This window comes from Epinephelus fuscoguttatus, linkage group LG2 (genome assembly GCF_011397635.1).
Source record: "Epinephelus fuscoguttatus linkage group LG2, E.fuscoguttatus.final_Chr_v1".
Taxonomy (NCBI): Eukaryota; Metazoa; Chordata; class Actinopteri; order Perciformes; family Serranidae; genus Epinephelus; species Epinephelus fuscoguttatus.
This window is the reverse complement of record NC_064753.1, coordinates 51,300,251-51,322,620: the sequence shown is the minus strand read 5'-3', so window position 1 is coordinate 51,322,620 and position 22,370 is coordinate 51,300,251. Positions and strand designations below refer to the sequence as shown.

At 44.9% G+C, this 22,370-nt stretch overlaps 1 protein-coding gene across 6 annotated transcripts in view; it reads right to left on the bottom strand.

The window, feature by feature from the left end:
* The window catches only part of fhod1 (formin homology 2 domain containing 1), a 72,250-nt gene extending 66,739 nt beyond the window's left edge, over positions 1-5,511 (bottom strand). For all 6 annotated transcript variants that reach the window (XM_049598929.1, XM_049598938.1, XM_049598948.1 and 3 more), the window contains exon 1: positions 5,220-5,511. In XM_049598929.1, coding sequence (XP_049454886.1) covers positions 5,220-5,384 — 165 coding nt within the window. In that variant the 5' untranslated portion in view covers positions 5,385-5,511. The remainder of the gene's footprint in view (positions 1-5,219) is intronic.
* Between the last annotated feature and the right edge of the window lie 16,859 nt (positions 5,512-22,370).

Genomic DNA, 22,370 nt, shown 5'->3' with positions numbered 1-22,370 from the left:
GATCAAACGTCAAAGATTTGAGCCACAGGTTCAGACTGAGGAGTCTGACATCACTGATGACAAGGCCTCACCACTTTAGATCTGAACTCATTCGTTCCTCCATGTTAACATCTGACAGTGTTAGAACATGGTTTGATTAACCTAAATGACCAAACACTGAGGAGACACAGTCCTAAAAGTTGATCCACATTGGACCATTAATATTGTCCATGTCCAGGGTTTCCCACACAGTCATTCATTTGTGGCGGCCTGCCAAGATATAAACTTCTGCTGCCACATACTGGTGTTCTATTTTAAGAGCTGGACAGTTCACTGGGAGCTGCTGGAATATAAATACTGTTCAGATATTCAGAGCTCCACGCTGTCGCAGCGCAGAGCGAGTCTGGACACAGACAGAGCAGCAGAACACCAGGCGCGGTGATCGGACTGATATGAAGGGAGACACACACACACACACACACACACAACCTGCGTTTTGCATATTGCATTTTTACAGGATGTGTGACAGTGTAATAATAATGTAATGTTCATGCTGCCATCTTGGCCTGTCGCTCTTGAAATAGAGATTATTAATCTAAACGAGAGTTCACTCTGTTAAATAAAGGACACATATATGATTTTTTTCCCCCTGTTGTTCTCCTTAAAACTCAATTTGGAAAAAACACAATGTTTTTATTTTCTGACATGTTACACTACGGACACTTGTTTATTTCTCCTGTCCTGCTGTGCCACAGCTCAGTCTGACACATGAAGAACTCTGCCCTGTCTGTCCAGATAATTTTGTGAACAGATACAGTACAGGCCAAAAGTTTGGACACACCTTCTCATTCAATGCGTTTTCTTTATTTTCATGACTATTTACATTGTAGATTCTCACTGAAGGCATCAAAACTATGAATGAACACATGTGGAGTTATGTACTTAACAAAAAAAGGTGAAATAACTGAAAACATGTTTTATATTCTAGTTTCTTCAAAATAGCCACCCTTTGCTCTGATTACTGCTTTGCACACTCTTGGCATTCTCTCCATGAGCTTCAAGAGGTAGTCACCTGAAATGGTTTCCAACAGTCTTGAAGGAGTTCCCAGAGGTGTTTAGCACTTGTTGGCCCCTTTGCCTTCACTCTGCGGTCCAGCTCACCCCAAACCATCTCCATTGGGTTCAGGTCCGGTGACTGTGGAGGCCAGGTCATCTGCCGCAGCACTCCATCACTCTCCTTCTTGGTCAAATAGCCCTTACACAGCCTGGAGGTGTGTTTGGGGTCATTGTCCTGTTGAAAAATAAATGATCGTCCAACTAAACGCAAACCGGATGGGATGGCATGTCGCTGCAGGATGCTGTGGTAGCCATGCTGGTTCAGTGTGCCTTCAATTTTGAATAAATCCCCAACAGTGTCACCAGCAAAACACCCCACACCATCACACCTCCTCCTCCATGCTTCACAGTGGGAACCAGGCATGTGGAATCCATCCGTTCACCTTTTCTGCGTCTCACAAAGACACGGCGGTTGGAACCAAAGATCTCAAATTTGGACTCATCAGACCAAAGCACAGATTTCCACTGGTCTAATGTCCATTCCTTGTGTTTCTTGGCCCAAACAAATCTCTTCTGCTTGTTGCCTCTCCTTAGCAGTGGTTTCCTAGCAGCTATTTGACCATGAAGGCCTGATTCGCACAGTCTCCTCTTAACAGTTGTTCTAGAGATGGGTCTGCTGCTAGAACTCTGTGTGGCATTCATCTGGTCTCTGATCTGAGCTGCTGTTAACTTGCCATTTCTGAGGCTGGTGACTCGGATGAACTTATCCTCAGAAGCAGAGGTGACTCTTGGTCTTCCTTTCCTGGGTCGGTCCTCATGTGTGCCAGTTTCGTTGCAGCGCTTGATGGTTTTTGCGACTCCACTTGGGGACACATTTAAAGTTTTTGCAATTTTCCGGACTGACTGACCTTCATTTCTTAAAGTAATGATGGCCACTCGTTTTTCTTTAGTTAGCTGATTGGTTCTTGCCATAATATGAATTTTAACAGTTGTCCAATAGGGCTGTCGGCTGTGTATTAACCTGACTTCTGCACAACACAACTGATGGTCCCAACCCCATTGATAAAGCAAGAAATTCCACTAATTAACCCTGATAAGGCACACCTGTGAAGTGGAAACCATTTCAGGTGACTACCTCTTGAAGCTCATGGAGAGAATGCCAAGAGTGTGCAAAGCAGTAATCAGAGCAAAGGGTGGCTATTTTGAAGAGACTAGAATATAAAACATGTTTTCAGTTATTTCACCTTTTTTTGTTAAGTACATAACTCCACATGTGTTCATTCATAGTTTTGATGCCTTCAGTGAGAATCTACAATGTAAATAGTCATGAAAATAAAGAAAACGCACTGAATGAGAAGGTGTGTCCAAACTTTTGGCCTGTACTGTATGTTCCTCTACATTTGGGCCTCTCGTCACACAAACAGAGTTTTAGGTCATGACAAAGGGTATTTTTCAAAACGTCCACTAAGGTCAAGATTTATCAAAACTCTGTTTCCTGTTCATATGTGTGAACGTGTAAAATGAAGCGTCTGGGCAGACTATGATGTCATCTTCTTACATCAAGTGTCTATTGATGCTTTGTGTGACGAGCCAACGCTGAAAACAACAACAACAACAATGGCAGGCTAACGCTTTGCTAACGTTTTGTCAGCACTGCTTGGTCTAATGACGACTTTACACTGAAACCACCACTTCAGGGACGAACAGAGACGTCTGCTGCAGCCAGTGTTCCTGCTGCAGCCAGTGTTCCTGCTGGACCTCAGCGTCCATGGTTTTAAGTCCACTAGAAACAAAAGTTCTGGATCAGGACCAGTGGAACCAGCAGACGGTGGGACACTTTCCAGAGTGGGATTGTTGTTGATGTGGAGTGGAAGGAAAACTGTCACATGTCCATGTTGATAACACAGCGGCTGCATGGCTCCATAAACATGTGGAGCGCCAGCTGTCAGTCATGGAAACACAGCAGCTCTGCAGCAACGCTGTCTGTGTGAACACTGCACACATCAGTGTTTGGAGTCAGTTTAGTGTTCTGGTGTTGACGAGACGAGATATTTTGGTCGTGTGGATGGAATTTATTTCTAAACTGAGAGAAATTTATCTGTTTACAACAATATCTGGATACATGTTGACAGGCCTCACTGAGTTTCTGTTCGACATGACTGAAGAGCTAAAAAATTAAAATAAAATTACAGCACAAGTCAGTCAGCAGGAATGTGAAGTACAAAGTCATGTGAAGCGTCTGGTCACAGGCTGATGATGCTGTCGCTCATTTCATGTGGACTCAGTTTATTGTGTGTTCAGCTTCACTGATGAGAGCACAAACCAAATCAGCCTCGAGCTGATCAGTAGGACGGTCCCTCTGGTTCCTACCTGACGACTGTACCTGAGTATTAGACTAACATGTTGACCTGATGATGGCGCTACATTAAAAGTCAGAGGATGATCAAAGTCATCACGGTTCATCCTGCAGATGTTTCAGTCTGACAGACAGACGTGTTCATCTCTGAGGCTACGCTGCCGTCACAGCTAACAGTCAGTGAACGCAGCGCTGAACAGCATCAGAGAGACAATGATGGAGTGTCTCTGATCAGCAGGATCGACGACAGTAACAGTGTCTCAGTGAGACAGCTGCTGTCAGAGTCCTCCATGAGTTGAAACCCTCCTGGTGGTTTATAAAGCACAGACACAGGGCTGCTTCCTGTCTCCACTGTCTGAGCTGAACATGAACAGACAGCTGCAACACACAGCCGATACACACATCTCAACAGAGGTGGGACCAAGTCTCAAGTCTCAAGTCTTTGCACTCAAGTCCCGAGTCAAGTCCAAAGTCATAAACATTGAGTTTCGAGTCCTGAACAAGTCACAATGTGCTCTGCACCAAATGTAGCACGACACAGTAATGATGCTGGCTGAGCATCAGGTCGCTGGATGTGTTAACGTCTGTGTGACGTCAAAGGTGGAACAAAGATGGAAGTTGTAGTGTCTCCGTCTGTAACCTTCAACCTGCGCAGTTTGCAAACTGAAAATCATTTTTTGTCAACCACCGCTTGGTTTCTGTGCACAAACACGATTATCTTTCATGTCATATTTTACCAACTGGCGCTCAGTAGCGTAACGTTAGCTCTTCATTTTCTCCTGCAGCTAGTTTGGACGCTGTCAGGTCGGTTCAGACGAAGTGGATCTGGGGAATCAGGCGTTGACACGCTGGGAATAAATTACTTTCAGGGAAAAAAAATTCATTGTGTCACACTTTTAAAATAATATATCTTTTAGTCTTTGGGCTGCAGGGAAGCTATCAAGTATTTTCTAGTCAAAGACTCAAATCCAAATGAAGTCACAAGTTGTTGTTAGAGTCATTGTTGAGTCTCAAGTCTTTTTTGATTTCGTCATGACCAGTCACCAAATGTGTGACTCGATCTGACTCAAGTCCAAGTCACTTGGCCCACGTCCAAACCTCCGGACCTAATACTGATGGGCTGAAGCAAAGCACCTTCAGATATTCATTGAGTCCTCAGTGGCATTCAGCTGACTCAGAAAAAACAACTATGGAAAACAGGCTGGAAAATTAATGACACCAGACTCCATTTAAAAAATGTAATTTTTAAGGTGACACAGATCATCAGAAGCCATGCTTGAGGAGTGTATGAATGATCTATTGATGTAAGGCTTCTGGTAAATTCGACTTTAAATCTAAGTTTTTAAATGAACAGAATTAAGTATTGAATGTAGAGTACTGGCTGTATCTCAGTCCGAGACTTTCAGTCACACTCTACATGGCCAGTGCACCATGAATACATTTAATGGCCTGATTTTTAAACGCAGTTTGGCGTGTCAGCCTGAGCTGGAGTAAGAGCAGAGGATTTGATGTTTGTTTCTCTCCTGTGGCTTTAAACCTTTTTAGCTTCTGTGTGTGTGTGTGTGTGTGTGTGTGTGTGTGTGTGTGTGTGTGTGTGTCACCTGTGCAGGTTAGTCAGTCACTTCACATATTAATCAGCAGTTACAGAGCATTTAAAGCGGTGTCTTTATGGTTGAATCGGGCGGAGCGGAGCCTGAGCTGTTATCAGTTCAGCTGGTTGTTATAAACTTGAGTGAGCAGCAGCTTAAAGACCCGACAGGTGAGCAGAAGTTACCTGTGCAGGTGAACAGTAGTTACCTGTCCACAGGTAGTAAAGTCAGAGACCCACCTTGAGAGGCGCCTCCAGCAGCTTGTGTATCCCGGCGATCTGCTCGCTGAGCGGCAGGTTCTCCTCCACGTTCACCGTCGGAGGTCTCCGAGGTTCGGGGAAGTTGGTGCAGATAAACGGGTCCGAGTCTTCCAGGTACTGGACCCGGCACACGATGGAGGCCATGGCCGAGAGACCGCGACCCTACTGCGGCTACAAGTGTCTGCGTGTGTCGGCGTAGATCCGTCCGGCTCCGGAGGATCCTTTCAAATGAAGGGAACCCGCTCCTCACCGCCGGGACACCGGGGCCGTCAAGTTGCGGCGGATATACACATGCACTTCCGGTCACACCTTCCAAAATAAAGGCAGTTTTTGGCGGCTATTTTTTTATTATTATTATTTAGGTTGTTTTGATTATTTACTATTAATTAGATTTAGTATATAATTTATGTCTTTGTTACTTTTATGTATCAAACATCAACAAGTTGCAAAAAGGCCTGTTGAATAATCTTAAAACACTGGTGAGGGACCTCTGATTTTATTTCTGATCCAGTGGAGGGACATACACACTTATATACACACACCTATATACACATTTAAATGTTTAAGGTATGTTTTCACCACATCTCTGAAATCAGTGGTTCCCAACAGGTGGGTCGTGGTGCAGAGGTGTGTCACAGGTCCACTCTGAAGGACGTAAGTGACTCACAAACATGTCAGGTTTGTAAAAAACATTATTTATTTTTAAGTTCGGTGAACTTATGACACAGAGCTGCACCTCTGAAGCTGTTTCCTGCTGTAGAGTGACTGAGGGACAGTTACCTGTCACAGACAAACCAGCTCAGCGACACGTCGAAACACAAGTATGATGCTGAATGTCTTAAATTGTATGAAGCTGGGGTGTCGGTGCGTGAGTGGATAGAGCAGGCGTCCCATGTACAAGGCTGTTGCTGCAGCGGTCCAGGTTCGAGTCCAGCCTGTGGCCCTTTGCTGCATGTTACTCCCTCTCTCTCTCCCTTCACACTCACCTGTCCATTAAAGACAAAATGCCCAAAAAACAGTGTGAAGCTTCAAATAATGACTGAGGAGAAATCTAGACCAGTTTGGAACCACTGTCTTAAATAAAAAGATTCCCCTAAACATCTTAGTTACTCACTACAAACTAGAGAAGGAAGGAAGGGAGGAAGGAAGGAAGGGAGGAAGGGACAGACAGACAAATGAATGAAAAAATGTGAGGGAAGGAAAAACTGGATTTTGTTCTTTAAATCTTAAAAGTTGTGAAAAAGCCCTGATTTTTCTTCCAATGTGATTTAAACTCCGTCTTTAATGCGCTGTTCAGGTCACGAACAAAATTCTGAACACTTCCTTTTTTATTTCAAACATTTACTTTTACTTTTAATACTTCAGTTCCTTTAACACCATGAAGTTACTTCTGATACTTAAGTTCAGTAAATATCAGATAGCTAAAGACTTTTACTCCAAAATATTCTAACAGGTGACTTTAACTTTTAGCAGCGACATTATCTGGTGAGATATCTGTACTTTTAATCAAACATGGCTTTTTAAGTACTTCATCACTGCCTTATTAACCCTTTGAAACCTGAGAGCAACTTGGCAGTGAGCAACTCAACAGGAAATGACCCAGAATTAGCAAAAAAACAGTAAAAAGTTGCAAATAAATTACCTGAAAATTAGCAAGAAAAGTAAAAAAATAAATAAATGAATGACCTGGAAAAAGAGCTAAAAATTGAAAAATACAGTTCGAATATATAATTTGAATAATCATAAATTAGTTTTCTGGACATTGTTTGCTGTTTTTTAAAGATAATTTTCTATGAATTTTCTGTCTTTATCTGTCTCTAATAGCTGATTTTCAGTTTATTTTCTTGTCAAAAAATAAAAACAGCTGATCAAAACGGTTCATTCAGGTTTCAAAGGTTTAAATGTTTGTTAAAGGCGTCTGAATGCAGCTCAAGAAAACTGATGCTGATCCAGGTTTCATATGGTTAATGATGGTGGTGATTATTTGCCATATAATCAATGATGATCAATAACTGGAGTCTTATCATTAGTGTAAGTCCTGCTCTCTCACACAGGTGTACATGTTCAGGTTGACCTGCACTAACCTGCCGTCCAACATGCAAACTCATAAACAAATAGAGGACACCAGACACCACATCAGAGCAAAGACACACACACACACACACACACACACACACATCTCTGAAGTTTGCAACAACCTGAGAGGACGTGACGTCAGACCGTCAGCTTCAAACCTGACACCTCTCAGCCTCATCATCCACTGGGCTGGTTTGGACCCTTCGGCGGGCCGGCTCTGGCCCACGGGCCGTATGTTCGACACCCTGATCTACATCATCATCATTAGCGCACTTTTCTTTTTCAGTTCCACGACTAAATGGTTTAGATGAAGACTTTTATTTTGATAGAGGTCTGGCCCATCATCCGGCCTATTTGGCGGTGACTTGATGGTGACGTCACGCCGGTGCAGCATGGAAATCCAATGACATAATGATCAGATCTATGGAAAGAGTGTGAGCTGCAGCTGCTCTGGGGTCAGTTTACAGCTGCTGTGTGTCACATTAGAACAACACACGAAGAAGAAGTGAGTCATCAGCTCCAGGTCCTCCTGAAGGCTGAGGGGTGTGACAGGACAGCGCCCTCTGCTGGACCAATCACTGCAGGACACACTGAGACACTGTTCAGGTACTCTACTGACACACACACACACACACACACACACACACACAACATCTGGGTCCAAACATTAAACACACAAACATCATATTCATTCATTCATATACGAAATATTTAAGAATATTTTCTTAAAAGAAATAATGTGTGGAGCAGGGCCATCAAGTCACCACACTGGTCACCGTCATGTCAGCGCTACAAATGATTTGAACACTAACAGAGTGAGTCGTTACCCTTTGGTGCTTTCATGGCAATGTGAGGGTTGTCAATCGCTCCGAGTACATTTGGAAAACTGGAGATTGCTGTAAATTGCATGTAGATATCAGCCTGCTCACCCACAGTGTAAGGAAACTTAATATAACGGGGAGTCATTTCATTAATGCAGTCTGTGGCCCTAGACGACAACGGTTTCTCCAAAAACGGAAAAGTCTGTCCTTTGCATTTTACAAAACTTCTGCGTTTATATGACGACGTTATTGAAACGATCTCCGTTCACACAGAGCTGCAGAATCGAGTAAGGTAAAGCTGCAGCACCGGAGGCTGCAGTTTCAGGACCGCAGTTTCAGGACCGCAGTTTTAGGACCGTGTAATTTTCCGAGCCGAGGCTGCAACCTGAAGTTTATTTTGATTTTTTTGCTATACCCAAATACTACTTTCTTATTCAATAGTTATAATCAGTGTTGGGCAGTAACGCGTAATTTGATTGATGAAGCCCAGATGACTATACATTACCACTGCCGGTCCTCTCAGTGTGGTGTTTAGGTGTGGCACTGCGCATCCCAGAACGGGTGCTCAAGTGTGTGTGAGAGGAGCGGAGAGGACCGCGACGAGGTGGAGTTGCCACAGTAGATCTACACTTTGCTGGAGAAGCTTTGATAAAATCAACAGGGTGAGCAGCACAAACAGAGCTCGGCAATGTTGTTGTGATGGTCGACTTTCTCGCGCATGCCTAGTGACTGGAACCGTAATGCACATGTGCGAAAGTCTCCATTTTCAGAGGAACTGCATGTTGCAAGTTTACATGACAACGGCGACGCTGCCGTTTCCAAAAAACTGCACTCTGGAACCTGTTTTCAAAAAGTTGCATTTTCAGGCACCCAAAGCACCGCTGTGGTGTAAATGATCGGCCAAAACGCAACTGAAGTTGACCGTTTTCAGTTGAAATCGTTGTTGTATAAACGGGGCCTAAGACAGCTGTTGCACTGAATGAGGGCTGTGATATTGCAGACCTGTCGGCCATTTCGCGCTGGAGCGCCCCCGTGGCTTGAAAACCCACAGTGGTCATTGGCTGGACCTGCACCAGGACAGACCGGTTTTGTTGGATGCGTCTTTCCAAAGCTGGGCCCAGTTCAGCAGAGATAACTCTGACTCTCAGTAATCTGAATCGGCTCATTAGCCATTCATCATCATGGGCTAGGAACGCCATAGATCATTACACATGACATGGTATGAGTCGTACTGACAGCTATTTATAGAGCGTGTGCCAATCAGTGACATTTGCATTAGCTGATCCTAATTGCTGTTTAATTTATTTATCTCACCTTCAGGGGAGTGATTATGTCTACCATCCTATATCCAAGGTACAAAATGAATCATTGGATGTCGCTGATATCCTGGGCCGTCCACAAAAGGAGTGAGAAGAGACGTTACCTGAGCTCGGCCCTCTGTAGGACAGATGGGTCTCCAGGCTCTGACTGTGCATGAAGTGACATCAGCATCAGCTACTCTTCCTCCTCAGTTTGTTGACAAGAATAGAGTTTATACAGATCCATCCGATATTGCATGTGCTTTTAATAATTATTTTGTCAATACTGGCTCAGTTCTGTCAGACAGGATGCATCCTATCACTGAGTCTCCATCTGAGTTCCTGAAAGGTTGCTGTCCTTCTCTCCAGAGCTTTGACCCTCCTACTGAGAAGGAAATCTTGGACATCATTGTCAGTATGAAGGACTCTGCTGCTGGTTATGATGAGGTCAGGTCATGTCTGATTAACAAATCTATTCCCTCATTCATCAGGCCATGGACCTATATATTTGCTAAATCTTTAGAGTCTGGAACAATTCCGAGTGATCTGAAAATTGCCAAAGTGGTTCCTGTGTTTAAATCTTAAATCTCAAACAACAAACTCCACAGAGGGCACCTGGACTGAGAGGATTCAGCATGGAGCCAGACTGAGGCTGGGTCATATCTGAGCCAATCTGCTGACACCTGCAGGTGTACTGCCAACTGATGGAGTCTCACATTAGGTACAGCTAAGCTCCTGTCAGAGCCAGACATTTGGAGTTTGACATTTTAAGTCGGGGCCTCCTGTTGCTCCAGATAACGCAACAGACTTTAAAGGGATAGTGCACCCAAAAATGAAAATTCAGCCATTATCTACTCACCCATATGCCGACGGAGGCCCTGGTGAAGTTTCAGAGTCCTCACATCACTTGCAGAGATCGGCGGGGGGAGCGGCTAGCACACCTAATGGCTGACGGCGCCCCAGACTAACGTCCAAGAACACAAAATTGAATCCACAGAGTACCTCCATACTGCTCATCCGTAGTGATCCAAGTGTGCTGAAGCCGTGACATAAAAAGTTGTTTGGAAAAACGTCATATGAACTCTGTTTTTAGCCTCACTGTAGCCTGTAGCTCTGACTGCTGACCAGTTGCCTACGATACAGCATGTAGGATTACCATGAACAAGCCTCTCCATGTGTTCTTGTCAGTCTGCGTCAGACGGCGTAACCATACGTTCTGATTGAAGCTGATGGCGGGTACTTGCCTGAAGTTGAACTGATGTTGACACTGATCTTCAGTGGAAGAAGCCTATGAAAGAAAAAAGCTTAGATATGCAGACTTAGGAGCAGAAGCTGAGCAGCGAGGATGGAAGACTAGGATTTGTCCAGTGGAAGTGGGGTGTAGGGGATTCATAGCAAGATCAGCTGTCTCGCTCCTGGGGGAACTCGGAGTGCGGGGACAGAGTTTGAGGAAGACAGTGAGGGAAATGTCAGATGAAGCAGTTAGGTGTAGCCAGTGGATCTGGAAGCAAAGAAATAATGTCAGCTGGGGGCCAGCAGGGGGAACTACTAAGCAGGGTACATAACTCCTTGAGATCAGGTGGAGAGATCCACTTCCTCTCAGGAGGAAATCCAGGAAGAGGAAGTATTTAAGTGTGGGAGTGGCCTATTTGAATCCCTTTTATTTGAGGCCATGTGGCAAGGTGAGTGTGTTTGCTGATCCTGTAAGTTCATCTATCTCCTTTAACTTTAGCTTATATTGTAGTTATGCTATGTAGCGTGTGAAATAGAGTGTGGTGAATGTGCTAGGAAAGGTAGTATCAGCACTGTCTCTACCTGGAGCTCGCATGTACGGAGCCTGGGTTTGTTGAAGGTGGCAGTGCTGTTTGGGCTGAGAAAGCCATGTGTAAGTAAGATAAAGGAGGTTATTGGGTTGGTGTGGGGAGCAGTGAGACCTGGCATTAGGGGAGTGTCTCTGGGATGCCAGAGATCACTGTCTAGCCTCCTGGAGGTGTCGTGGGACCAATTAGATGAAACACTGGTGAAAGGAGGTTCCCACCTGATGACCCCAAAGACATGTTAGTTATCACTGCTCACTGGTCTGTATAGTTAAGCCTTGCCATAATAGCTTATCATAGGCCTTAGGAGGTTTTTCACTGAGTGCTGATCCTTTCTCTAGAGCACACACTTCTTGTGTTGTTTTTAATTCTGTAGTGATATCCATGAGGAGCACTGGTTTCTACAGCAGGGCTGCTCATAACAGAGAGTACACTGAGCTCACTGTGACAATAACTGTGCATTAATAATTTCTTTCTTTTCTTTTTCTTTCAATCTTTTGTTCCATCAGTGTGTGAATGGTCACTGAGCAGCAGGTGGCACCTTGTACCGTAGCCTCGGCCAACAGTGACAGGGTGGGGGGAGGTGACGACAGCCAGTACCTCTTGTCTCTCCGCCTCGTGTATGGTATCAGTGATCACCAGCAGAGGTGGTGGATTTTCTTCCCTTGGTGTCCTAAGCCTCATTAGTTTCACAGGAACAACAACAGGGCACTCTGTCTCCACTGATGAAGCAGGAAGACAATCTGTTCATGCTCAGGCTGTAACTTTCTTCCTCACCCTGTCATTCACTCCTCACACACATGCTCACTATCTCTGGCTGTCAGTGAGTCATCATCTGCTCTACAGCCAATAGCACAGCGACACACCTTCTCCATCAGCCTATCATCTCACTGCTCCTCATTTTAAATATGGTTCTTTCCTGCAGTCTGTTCATGCTGCAGCCAGCGTACCCTCCACCTCCCTGTCACCACCTGCTCGTCTCAGGTGCAGCCTCTGCTCTCCTCAGCAGTCATCAACCAGAGTCATCAGCCACCTCCTCCACCAAAGTTTCTCTTTCTGTCTTTGTTTCAAAAGTCTAAGTGCACATTGTTGATAAACTACAGCTGTCCTCACCGGGCTCTGTCACTGTTTGCATTTTTGGGTCTTATTCTCCTTTCTGCTTCAGACAGTTGTTGCTTCTGGATCTCGTCCTGAGATGTTGAATGTCTGCGTCCTGATTGGATTTCAGCTCTTGTGTCTCCAGTAGAGCTTCATCACTGCGACGCACTTCTCCTCAGTCTCAGTGGACATTCAGCAAACCAAGTCCTTTTCCAACCCAGACCTCTTCTTCTGTTCACACGTGAGGGATATCAGCACTTCTCAAACCTCCTCCTCTTGTTCCAATAAGAAGCAGAGCAGACTGCTTGGGCATGATTCCTGTAAAGGGTATTAGGTCCACAGAGGTGTTTGGGTGGGTGCTGAGTGTCAGGTGGGAGCCACATGAATGCTGAGCTGCGCTGTAACAAGATGATCCATGTTATTCACTTCACCTGCCAGTGGTTTTAATATCTTGGCTGACTGCTGTTTATTCTAAAACATATTTTGTTATTGCTGCTGAATGTTTTACAAAACAAAAAAGAAATAGAAAAAGGAACCTGACGGAGATGAGTTTTGCTTTTCAAAGTGACATACAGCAAATGGAGGATTTCTTTGAACACAGACATGTTTCTAAGGCAGTGAAATTAAATCACTCACAGGGGCCTGTTTTCTGTCTAACATATAGTTGGACGGCCCCTCACCCCACGGGCCCCAGTCGTGCACTGTCTCTACGTTTTATAGATAGAATAGAATAGATTTTTTGTGAGTGTCATTCAGCTCCATCATACTGGAGAGAAGACAAACACCTGTACAGCTGATACCTGCATCACTCTGCAGCTCTCACCAAAACTGTCCAGACTGACGAACAGCAGGAGAAAAATACTGGAACTGTCCCTTTAAGAGAGGATTCATGTGTTTCATTTGTTCATGTCTGTCAGCAACAAAGGTTGTTTTCTTCTTCTTTGTTTGTTTATTTATTTGGTTATTTGTTTGTTATTGTTAGTACAGTGTGTGTGTGTGTGTGTGTGTGTGTGTGTGTGTTGCAGTTTGGTGTTTGTCCAGCAGGTGGAGCTGTTTCTCTACATTTACAGTGTGGACGGCTTGCAGTGTGATTGCATAAGAAAGTGATGAAACAGCCTGAAACACACACACACACACACACGCACGCACACACACACACACACACACACACACACACACACACACACACACACACACACACACACACACACACACACACACACATACACAGGACTTTGGCCAACTTTGATAAACTGAGACAGTGTCAGTTGTTTCCTCTCAGCTGTCAATCAATCAATCGATGATGAAGAGGAGCGATCAATACGACACCACCGCAGTGTATTTCATATTTATACACGATATTATAATTGATTCTTTAACTTCAGCTCTGTTTCATGTTTTTGTTTCGATTCTCATTTTTACTCGTGTGTTTTCTTCCTGTGCATATTTATTGAGAACAACAACGTCTGTTCATCTTCATCGATCCTCCAACGCTGCTGCTCAGATTTTACATGCCCTTCATCACCACATGTCATTTGACACTTTTTACCTTTAAACCTGCTGTGAGCTTTTAAATCTTTGATCTGATATTGTTTTTATGGGCCGTGTCTGTTTCTATAGCAGCGAGACTCCAGCCCTGGAGCTGTGTGTAGAGGAGCGTCTAACTAGACCTCTCTGGTGCTGCTCCACCTCCTGCACCAGAGAGGTGACGTTCCACGTCCCCAGAGCCCGGCTGTGACATCAGGGGCCAGGGCTCCCGGGTCCCCGCCCTGCCTGCTGCATAGCACACACTGCACCCGGCCCCGATGCCAGTCCCTGCATGTGGCCCTCAGGGTGGCAGCTCCATTAATTCATTCAGCCTGAGTCTGACCAGGCCTCGTGGCTCAAGGCCCGGCAACCAGACGCTCGCCAGTGAGCCCCCCCCAGGTCTGGCTCCAGGGGTATCCCTGGTGTCCCTGCTCCAGCGGAGAATATGTGCTGGCCCATTTAGATTCTCTTAAATCGCTCTTAGTCTGGCCCCTCCCCCCCGGGACCACTTCAACTTGTGAGACCCATCAGGAGGTATCAAACCCAGCTCCCAGGATCACAGGGACACACAAACCTCTCCACCAAGCTAAGGTGGTGATTCTACTCTCACCCCTCTGGACTGGGAGAGAGTTACTGCCCCAAGAGAAGGAGTCCAAGTATCTCTGGGTCTTGTTCACAGCGACAGTAGACTGGAGCGTGAGATGGATCTGCGGTTTGGTGCGGTGTCTGCAGTGGACCGTCGTGGTTCAGAGGGAGCTGAGCCAGAAGGCAAAGCTTTCGATTTCCTGGTCCATCTCGGTCCCAACCGTCAGCTGTGGTCATGAGCTCTGGGTAGAGACTGAAAGAATGAGGTCACAGATACAAGCGTCTCTGATGGAGCAGGAAACAGGTCAGTGGCTGAATCACTCTGTTATATATCAGTTATATTCTCTGTAATCTGGACGTCACAACTTTGTGCTGAAACATAAAGTGTGGTCGGCATCGCGGCCTGGAGTGAAGACGGAGTGAAGGACTTTACTTCCTGTCAGCTTTACTTCCTCAGCTGTAAATCTCCCTCTGACGGGTCGAACAAAGACTCTCTGTGCAGCAGCTGATGAGCTGTTGACCTCTGACCTTCAGGACCTGCAGTGGTTTCAACGAGCCCAGAAGTGACTCAGTGATTCATGATGGCGTTTTAATGCTGCTGCTGCAAGCCACGGTTACCACGGTTACTGGCTCCGACTCCATCCAGCCAGAGTTTCAACAGAGTGAATGTTTGCAGCTGTTCTGTCTCGCTGCTCCACCCGACACTCACACTGGAACTCCACCAGTTCAACCACAGCCTCCAATACTGGGGACCACACGCTGTCCCAGAGGACACATCCTGAGGTCTCCTGAAGACGGGGACGTGTCCTGAGGTCTCCTGAAGGAAAGGAAGCTTCCAAAGGATGTAAGGAGAGGAGAGAAGGAGACAGAGGTCAACAGAGTCCAGAATGTTTTTGTATTTGTATAAAAGTCACAACATGAATCAACTTTTACTTCTGTATCTAAAAGTGTACAGGAGAGAAGGAAGGAAAGGAGGAAGCAAGGAAAGGAAGAAAATGTAAGGAAGGAGGGAAAGAGGATAAAGGGAGGGAAAGGAAATAAAGGTTGTAAAGGAGAAAAGGGAGAAAGGAATCAAAAGAGGAGGTAAGGAGAGAAAGGGGAGGTGAGAAAGATGAGGAAAAAGTGCAGAAGAAGGAAAAGAGGCAAGAAAAGGACAAATGCAAGGGAGGAAAGAAGGAAGCAAGAAAAGAAGGGAGGAGGTTGTAAAGGAAAAGAGGAGGTAAGGGGGCACTGGAGGAAGTAGGGAGATAAATTACTAGGTAAGGAAGGAACAAATAGGAATGGAGAGGAGGAAGAAAGGAAGGAAGGAAAAGACGACATATTGAGGGAAGGAAAGGAGGATGTAAGAAAAGGAAGTAGTATTGTCATCTCTGTGGTCGTCACGGTGACCTTTGCTCCACATGTTCCATGACCCTGCTCTGCTCATTGCTCGGTGTTAAACTGATAACTGTATCAGTGTTATCTGCTGACACCTGGGCAGGTGTCCAGCTGTGTCAGAGGGGCGGGGCTTCAGACCTGCAGCACATTCTGCTGAGATATTCTCTGTGGGTTCACGTGAGGACGCCGAACACGTTCCCTTCAATACAGCAAACAACAAACCACAGACCTCGAACACATCGTGGTGTTTGTCCTCAGAATTTGATCTGACATCATCAATGTTGTTTTTGGCAGCTGAAAGTCAAAAGTTGGACACCGAGGTGTCCTTGAACGCCCCACACAGGAAGACTCAAAATAAATGCAGAGACAGATGTGTGTCGAACAGTGTTTGTGGAAAGTGTTTTTATATTTACAGATGTCACATTAACACACAGACCGTCAAACACAAACACAAAAAAGATTTATAATCTTAAAAAAAAACAATTTCACAGATATAAAACAGATACTGAAACACAAAATATCTGAAAATACATTTAATTAATTTATAAATAAATGAAAAGCATTTGTGAGTGTTTTCATAAAGTCCAGTTCAGACCAAAGATTCACGACGAGACGAGTTGAAACAAACAACTGCTGTCAACGCTCCGTTCTGTAACGTTGTAAAAAGCTGGCAGTGCACAGGAAGTGACCGCCATGAGACGGCGTATCATCTCTAGTCGACGACTCTCTGCGCTTCTGATCTGTAACAATGACAGGAAGTGACCGCCATGAGACGGCGTATCATCTCTAGTCAACGACTCTCTGCGCTTCTGATCTGTAACGTTGACAGGAAGTGACCGCCATGAGACGGCGTATCATCTCTAGTCAACGACTCTCTGCGCTTCTGATCTGTAACGTCGACAGGAAGTGACCGCCATGAGACGGCGTATCATCTCTAGTCAACGACTCTCTGTGCTTCTGATCTGTAACGCTGACAGGAAGTGACCGCCATGAGACGGCGTATCATCTCTAGTCAACGACTCTCTGTGCTTCTGATCTGTAACGCTGACAGGAAGTGACCACCATGAGACGGCGTATCATCTCTAGTCAACGACTCTCTGCGCTTCTGATCTGTAACGTCGACAGGAAGTGACCGCCATGAGACGGCGTATCATCTCTAGTCAAGTCAAGTTCTAAAACAGTTTTGTCTCATCGTGAATCTTTGGTCTGAACTGGACGAAACAATTAAACAAGTTTTTAACAGATGTTTCTGAATCTTAAAAACAAAAAGATTTCTTGTCCTCTGGTTTTCAGATTTGCATTTATTTTTTAATTTGTGTAAAGTGTTTTATGTTTTCAGGTTTCACATGAACACACTGAGTTGATCTGTTCACACAAATAGTATCAACACACATCTGTCTCCGTAGCCTCCCGTCAGCAGGAGCAGCATCAAATGATGAAGATGATGACACTTAGAAATACTGTTAAAACAGGATCTGTGATGTGACACCTGGAGAAAAACACTGAAATTAATTAATATATATGATAAAATTAATGAAGTGTGAATATTTAATAATGTGGAACCTGATCGATAGAATATTTTTATTTGATGTGTAGAAACTGATTAAAAGTGATATAAAATATTGCTCAGTTGTGTCTGATCCTGAACGTGCTGTCCTCATCTCCATGGTAACCTCTAACCTGAGTGATGTCATGCTTTTGAAAATAAATGATGACAATAATAAATGTGAATGATAAAAGTGTGACAGTTTGACATGAAGAGTTCACCTCTGTGACCTGCAGGGGGCGACATGCCTTCACTGACTGACGGTACATGACATCATCAACATGGTCATGTTCCAGTCACTAATAAGGAGATTTATTAGACATTATTATATTATAATTAGTCTCGGCAGACAGATCTGTGACGCGTGAACCTCAACAACTCTGTCGCTCTCTGTGAGGCTCTTGTGTTTTCATCAGGAGGTTCTACGGGTCCATTAAATGGTTCTGATCGTGAGTAGAAGTGTCTAGACGTCCGTTAGACGGTTCCAGTTTGACATTCAATAATACATTTCTGGAGTCCCTTTAAAAAGTTAAAGGAGTGTGGGGAGGGGTGTTCTGGGGTCTTTTAGATGGTTCTGGTTAGAGATGTCAGTTTTTAACCTTTAACTAACTGGTTAATCTTTAAGAAAAAAAACAACACACACACAAATGAGGTGAAATACCAGAGGTGTTTCCTTTCTGTCCGGCGCTCCACTGACTCAGTGAACTTTAGCACCACATTTCAAATCTCTGTCCATTTAGAGGAGGAGACATTAAAGTTTTGTGATGTGTCAAACAAAGTGCCCACTGCCCTCCCTCTGGTCTCTACTGGTTGGCTAACGTTAGCTGTAGCTGCTCTGAATGGCCCACAACCTGGGTTGGGTGGGAGCTAACGTTAGAGGCTTCACTCATTCAGCGATTACCACTGGCAACAGCATCCCCTCAAAGTTAACTGGTGATCAGTTAACCACCAAGAATATGCTTGCCCTGTTACACATGTACTGTGCACCACCCACGTCTGGTGGGAGCTAATGTTAGCGGCTTTGCTCATTTGGCGATTGCTAACACCGTCCAACCCATGGTGGCTGGACAGTGTTGCTGGGAAACATGGTGGCACCCTCCGGTCTCCCTGCATAGGTCCCCCTCTGAGTGACCTCATTTTGAGGTGCAACACTAGCCTGGTTCCAGACCATAGACCCCGCCCACTCAACTGAGTAGGCTTGCATCTCTGGTCTGGCATACTTCAGTGAATTTGCGATTTATCTCGTCCAAACGCTTGACGGACCAATGAACGCCGGGGGTCTAGCGATTAGCCAATCAGCGCCACGCTGATGTCAAGCTGTACGCCGGTGGGTAACTGGTGAGGATAGCAACAATGGCGACCGCTACAGATCCTACAGACCACATGAACGCTGCTATCGAGGTATTTCGCCACTACTCGCGTTAATGGAGGACCAAATTAAGGAAGCTGCTAAACTGGATTTAACGGCGATGCAGCTGGGCGTGCACGACGACGGAGACATTTTAAACGGGCAATGCTCCCTTGTTTTCGGCACCCCCGAGGCATGGATACTAATGACGTCAGATTCTGGGTGAGTCGTTGATCTCTACTGATTGGTTAGGGAAAAATCAAATTCCCTCCCCCCTGTAAATCGCCTTCAATGGAGGCCATGTCAGACTGAAGGTTCTGGAAGCTTCAGTCTGACACTCAGGCTAGTGCAACACCCCTTTTAGCATTGTGATCTGTGTTAGCACCACTAGCCATGCTGACACAGCTAACAGTGCTAACATACTTAACAACACTAAAGGGGGTGGCGGTTCAAAATGAAGCTCGAGGGTTGGCAGAATGTTTCTGTAGCAACGCCGTTGGGTCAGGACGAACGAGCAGAGCTGCTGGTTAGCTCCCACCAGACGTTCATGCTGTTCTTAAGGGGTTCTCAGTGTTCTTCAGGAGGTTATTTTGGTAACTGAGAAGGTTAGAGACATACTTTATGATGTTCCAGTGACATCACAGATTTTACGGAACACTTCAGGGTTGTATTCTTTGGTCACTGGGTGGTTCTAGTGTTTACTGGGAAGGTTATTCAGGTCCTTTATGTGATTCTAGTGTTGCTTGAAGAGGTCCTTTGGTCACTGAGCAGATTTTAGGTTCCAGTGGGCCTTGAAGAGTTAATATTTGTCCTTCAGCTGGTCTTGAGATGTTAGAACCAGCAGGTGGAACATAATGCAGCTGTGTTCAGTAGACGTTTTAGACCTCTGGTGCAGCAGGACGTCCACAGTGACAGGTCAGAGGTCACAGCACTGAGACCAGAAGAACCAGGATGATGATGATGGTGAACAGAAAGGACTGACTGTCACTGAACAGAGACGGAGAACCGTTCTCCTGTTTCCATCCAGCGTCATTAACCTCCAGCGTCCTTCGTGCTGAGCCAGCACTTTCAGCCAAATCACCCCTCGAGCGAGCGAGCGAGCGTAACACATGGACTTGCCAGCTGTTTCACAACCGCTGCATCGGTCCGGTTTCTAGAGAGAAGACAAAAATACACACAGAGCAATCAGATAAACTGACAGAGCGTCCTCAGGCTGGAGGAGGGGGGGCGTTATGCAAGCTCTGCTGAGCTGTGTGGGGAGGACAAGATGAGTGATGGACGGCCTGAAAGCTGGACGTACCCCCCCGCCAACCGTCCCCTCCTCACCCTCCTCCACCCACAGAGGCCCTGAGTGCTGAGGGGGGACAGGACGGTCCATAAGACCAGGACCTGGACTCCGCTTCATCTGAACACAGCCACACAACCGCACCACAGAAAACCAGTCACACTTAATCGGTAACAGCTGAGTCATGATTACCGGTTGTAACTGATACTCTGTTTTATTTATGTCATTAATTCAATCAAAACCAAACACGTTAAGGTTTATAACTGTTAATAATATCATTTTAGTTTAAGATATAGTCTTCAAGGTTTTCATGATCACAAACCTTTTCTGATGTTATTTACAGTCGGCTGTATCACAGCATCACAGAGTTAATTAGGTGAAATGTAATTAAGTACTTGACCTAAAGCAGGATTTAAACTTCTGCATTTAATCAACACTGTACCTACGCTGTAGGCTCTGAGTCGACATGTGGCCTACGCTGTGGCCTGATGTGCACCACCCAGAAATAAAAACCTCAAGTCGATACCAGACAAAGTAAAAACCATTTCCCTCAGTGGAAACAAAACTTTATTTACTTTAATTTCACAGTTAAAGGATAACTTTGGTATTTTTGAACTTGGGCCCTATTTCCCCATGTGTATGTGTGCGTATGATTCATAGGTACAACTCGTTTTAAAATTGGTTCAGTATTGAGGGAGGCGGATGCAGCCGGCAGCCGCGAAATGAGCTAAAACGGTAACGGGGGCAAATGCGTCCCGTATAAGTTTATGCATTAAAAATGCTTTTTTTCGCCACTGACCGGTTCAGATCACCAGAGCAAAGCTCTCATGAGATGACGTCACACAGTCCAGAGCAAGTGAAGGGTCAGGGAAACACTTAGTATGCTATTTACAGAGATAGCACTGGCGATCTGAACCGGTCAGTGGCGAAAAAAAGCTCTTTTAATGCATCTGTGTCTAATGTGTGTTTAATGTGTGTATAATGTGTTTAATGTGTGTTTATGTGTGTATAATGTGTGTTTAATGTGTGTTTTAAATCAACTAAACTTCACAGCACTTCACAGAGACCATACTGCCAACTAGTGTTTTGGAGGTGTAAATTAAAATTAAATTAATTGGAAGTATTTGTTAACAAAAGTTATTTTTCACGGTTTCAGTTTCTGTCAAACACAAACTGGTGAAGGACTCACAGACTCAGATAGATGTTCAGAGTCTTTAATCTGGCTCAGGTCGGTCACGGTCTGTGTACTTTGCGGCCATTTGTTATTCGTTTTGAAGTAGGTAAACAAAAAACGGGAAACGATCCTATTTTCCTTTTTTGTTGTGATGTAGGTAAACGAAAAATGGGAAACGAGTCGTCTCCTGTTTCTGGTTTGTAAATTGGAAACCGCAAAATGAAATAAAAAAAAAATTAATCAGACTTGCTTTGCCTTAACCCGGAAACCATTCTTATTCTTATTCTTCTCCTTCTTTGTTTGTGATGGCAGACTAGACTACGGCACATTGCTGCCCCCTGCTGATATTACTGGTTTGCCGCGCTTGTGCCGTGCTCTGTTACAGCAGCCTACAAGCATGCTGTGTCAATAAATCAGCTCAGACACTGTTAGAAATGTAGTATTTAGCCTAATAACATCATGCTACAGCAGTAATAACGTCAGCTTTAGTCAAATGGCTCGAGCTCTCCCGGTAAATGTCATAAACTCTGGACACATTTTCCCTGTATGTTGACATGATAATGGCCGTGTTTCCCAGATCGCTCTTAACTTAAGAAGATCTTTCACTAAGAAGGAGTTGTAAGATCTGCTGTAGCATGATGTTATTAGGCTAAATGCTAAATGCATGCTTGTGGGCTGCTGTAACAGAGCACGGCACAAGCACGGCAAACCAGTAATATCAGCAGGGGGCAGCAATGCGCCGTAGTCTAGTCTGCCATCGCAAACAAAGAAGGAGAAGAATAATAATAAGAATGGTTTCCGGGTTAAGGCAAAGCAAGTTTGATTAAAAGAATTACGGTTGTATTTTATTTCCTGACTTGTGGTTAATAAACGCATGATAGAAAATCAGATAAGGACTCGTTTTTCGTTCTTCGTTTTTCGATTTCCAATTTCCAAACCAGAAATGGGAGATGACTCGTTTCCCGTTTTTTGTTTACCTACATCAAAACGAATAAGGAATGGCCGCAAAGTACACGACCCGGTCACACAGCAGACATTTCCCATTCAGCACAAAGGGAACACCTGGAAAACACTGGAACTGAAAGGTGAAGACGATGTGGCAACAAACAGGAAGACAAGGACTTAAATAAACTGAGACAAGGCAAACAATGAGACGCAGGTGAAATGTGTCAGGGTGG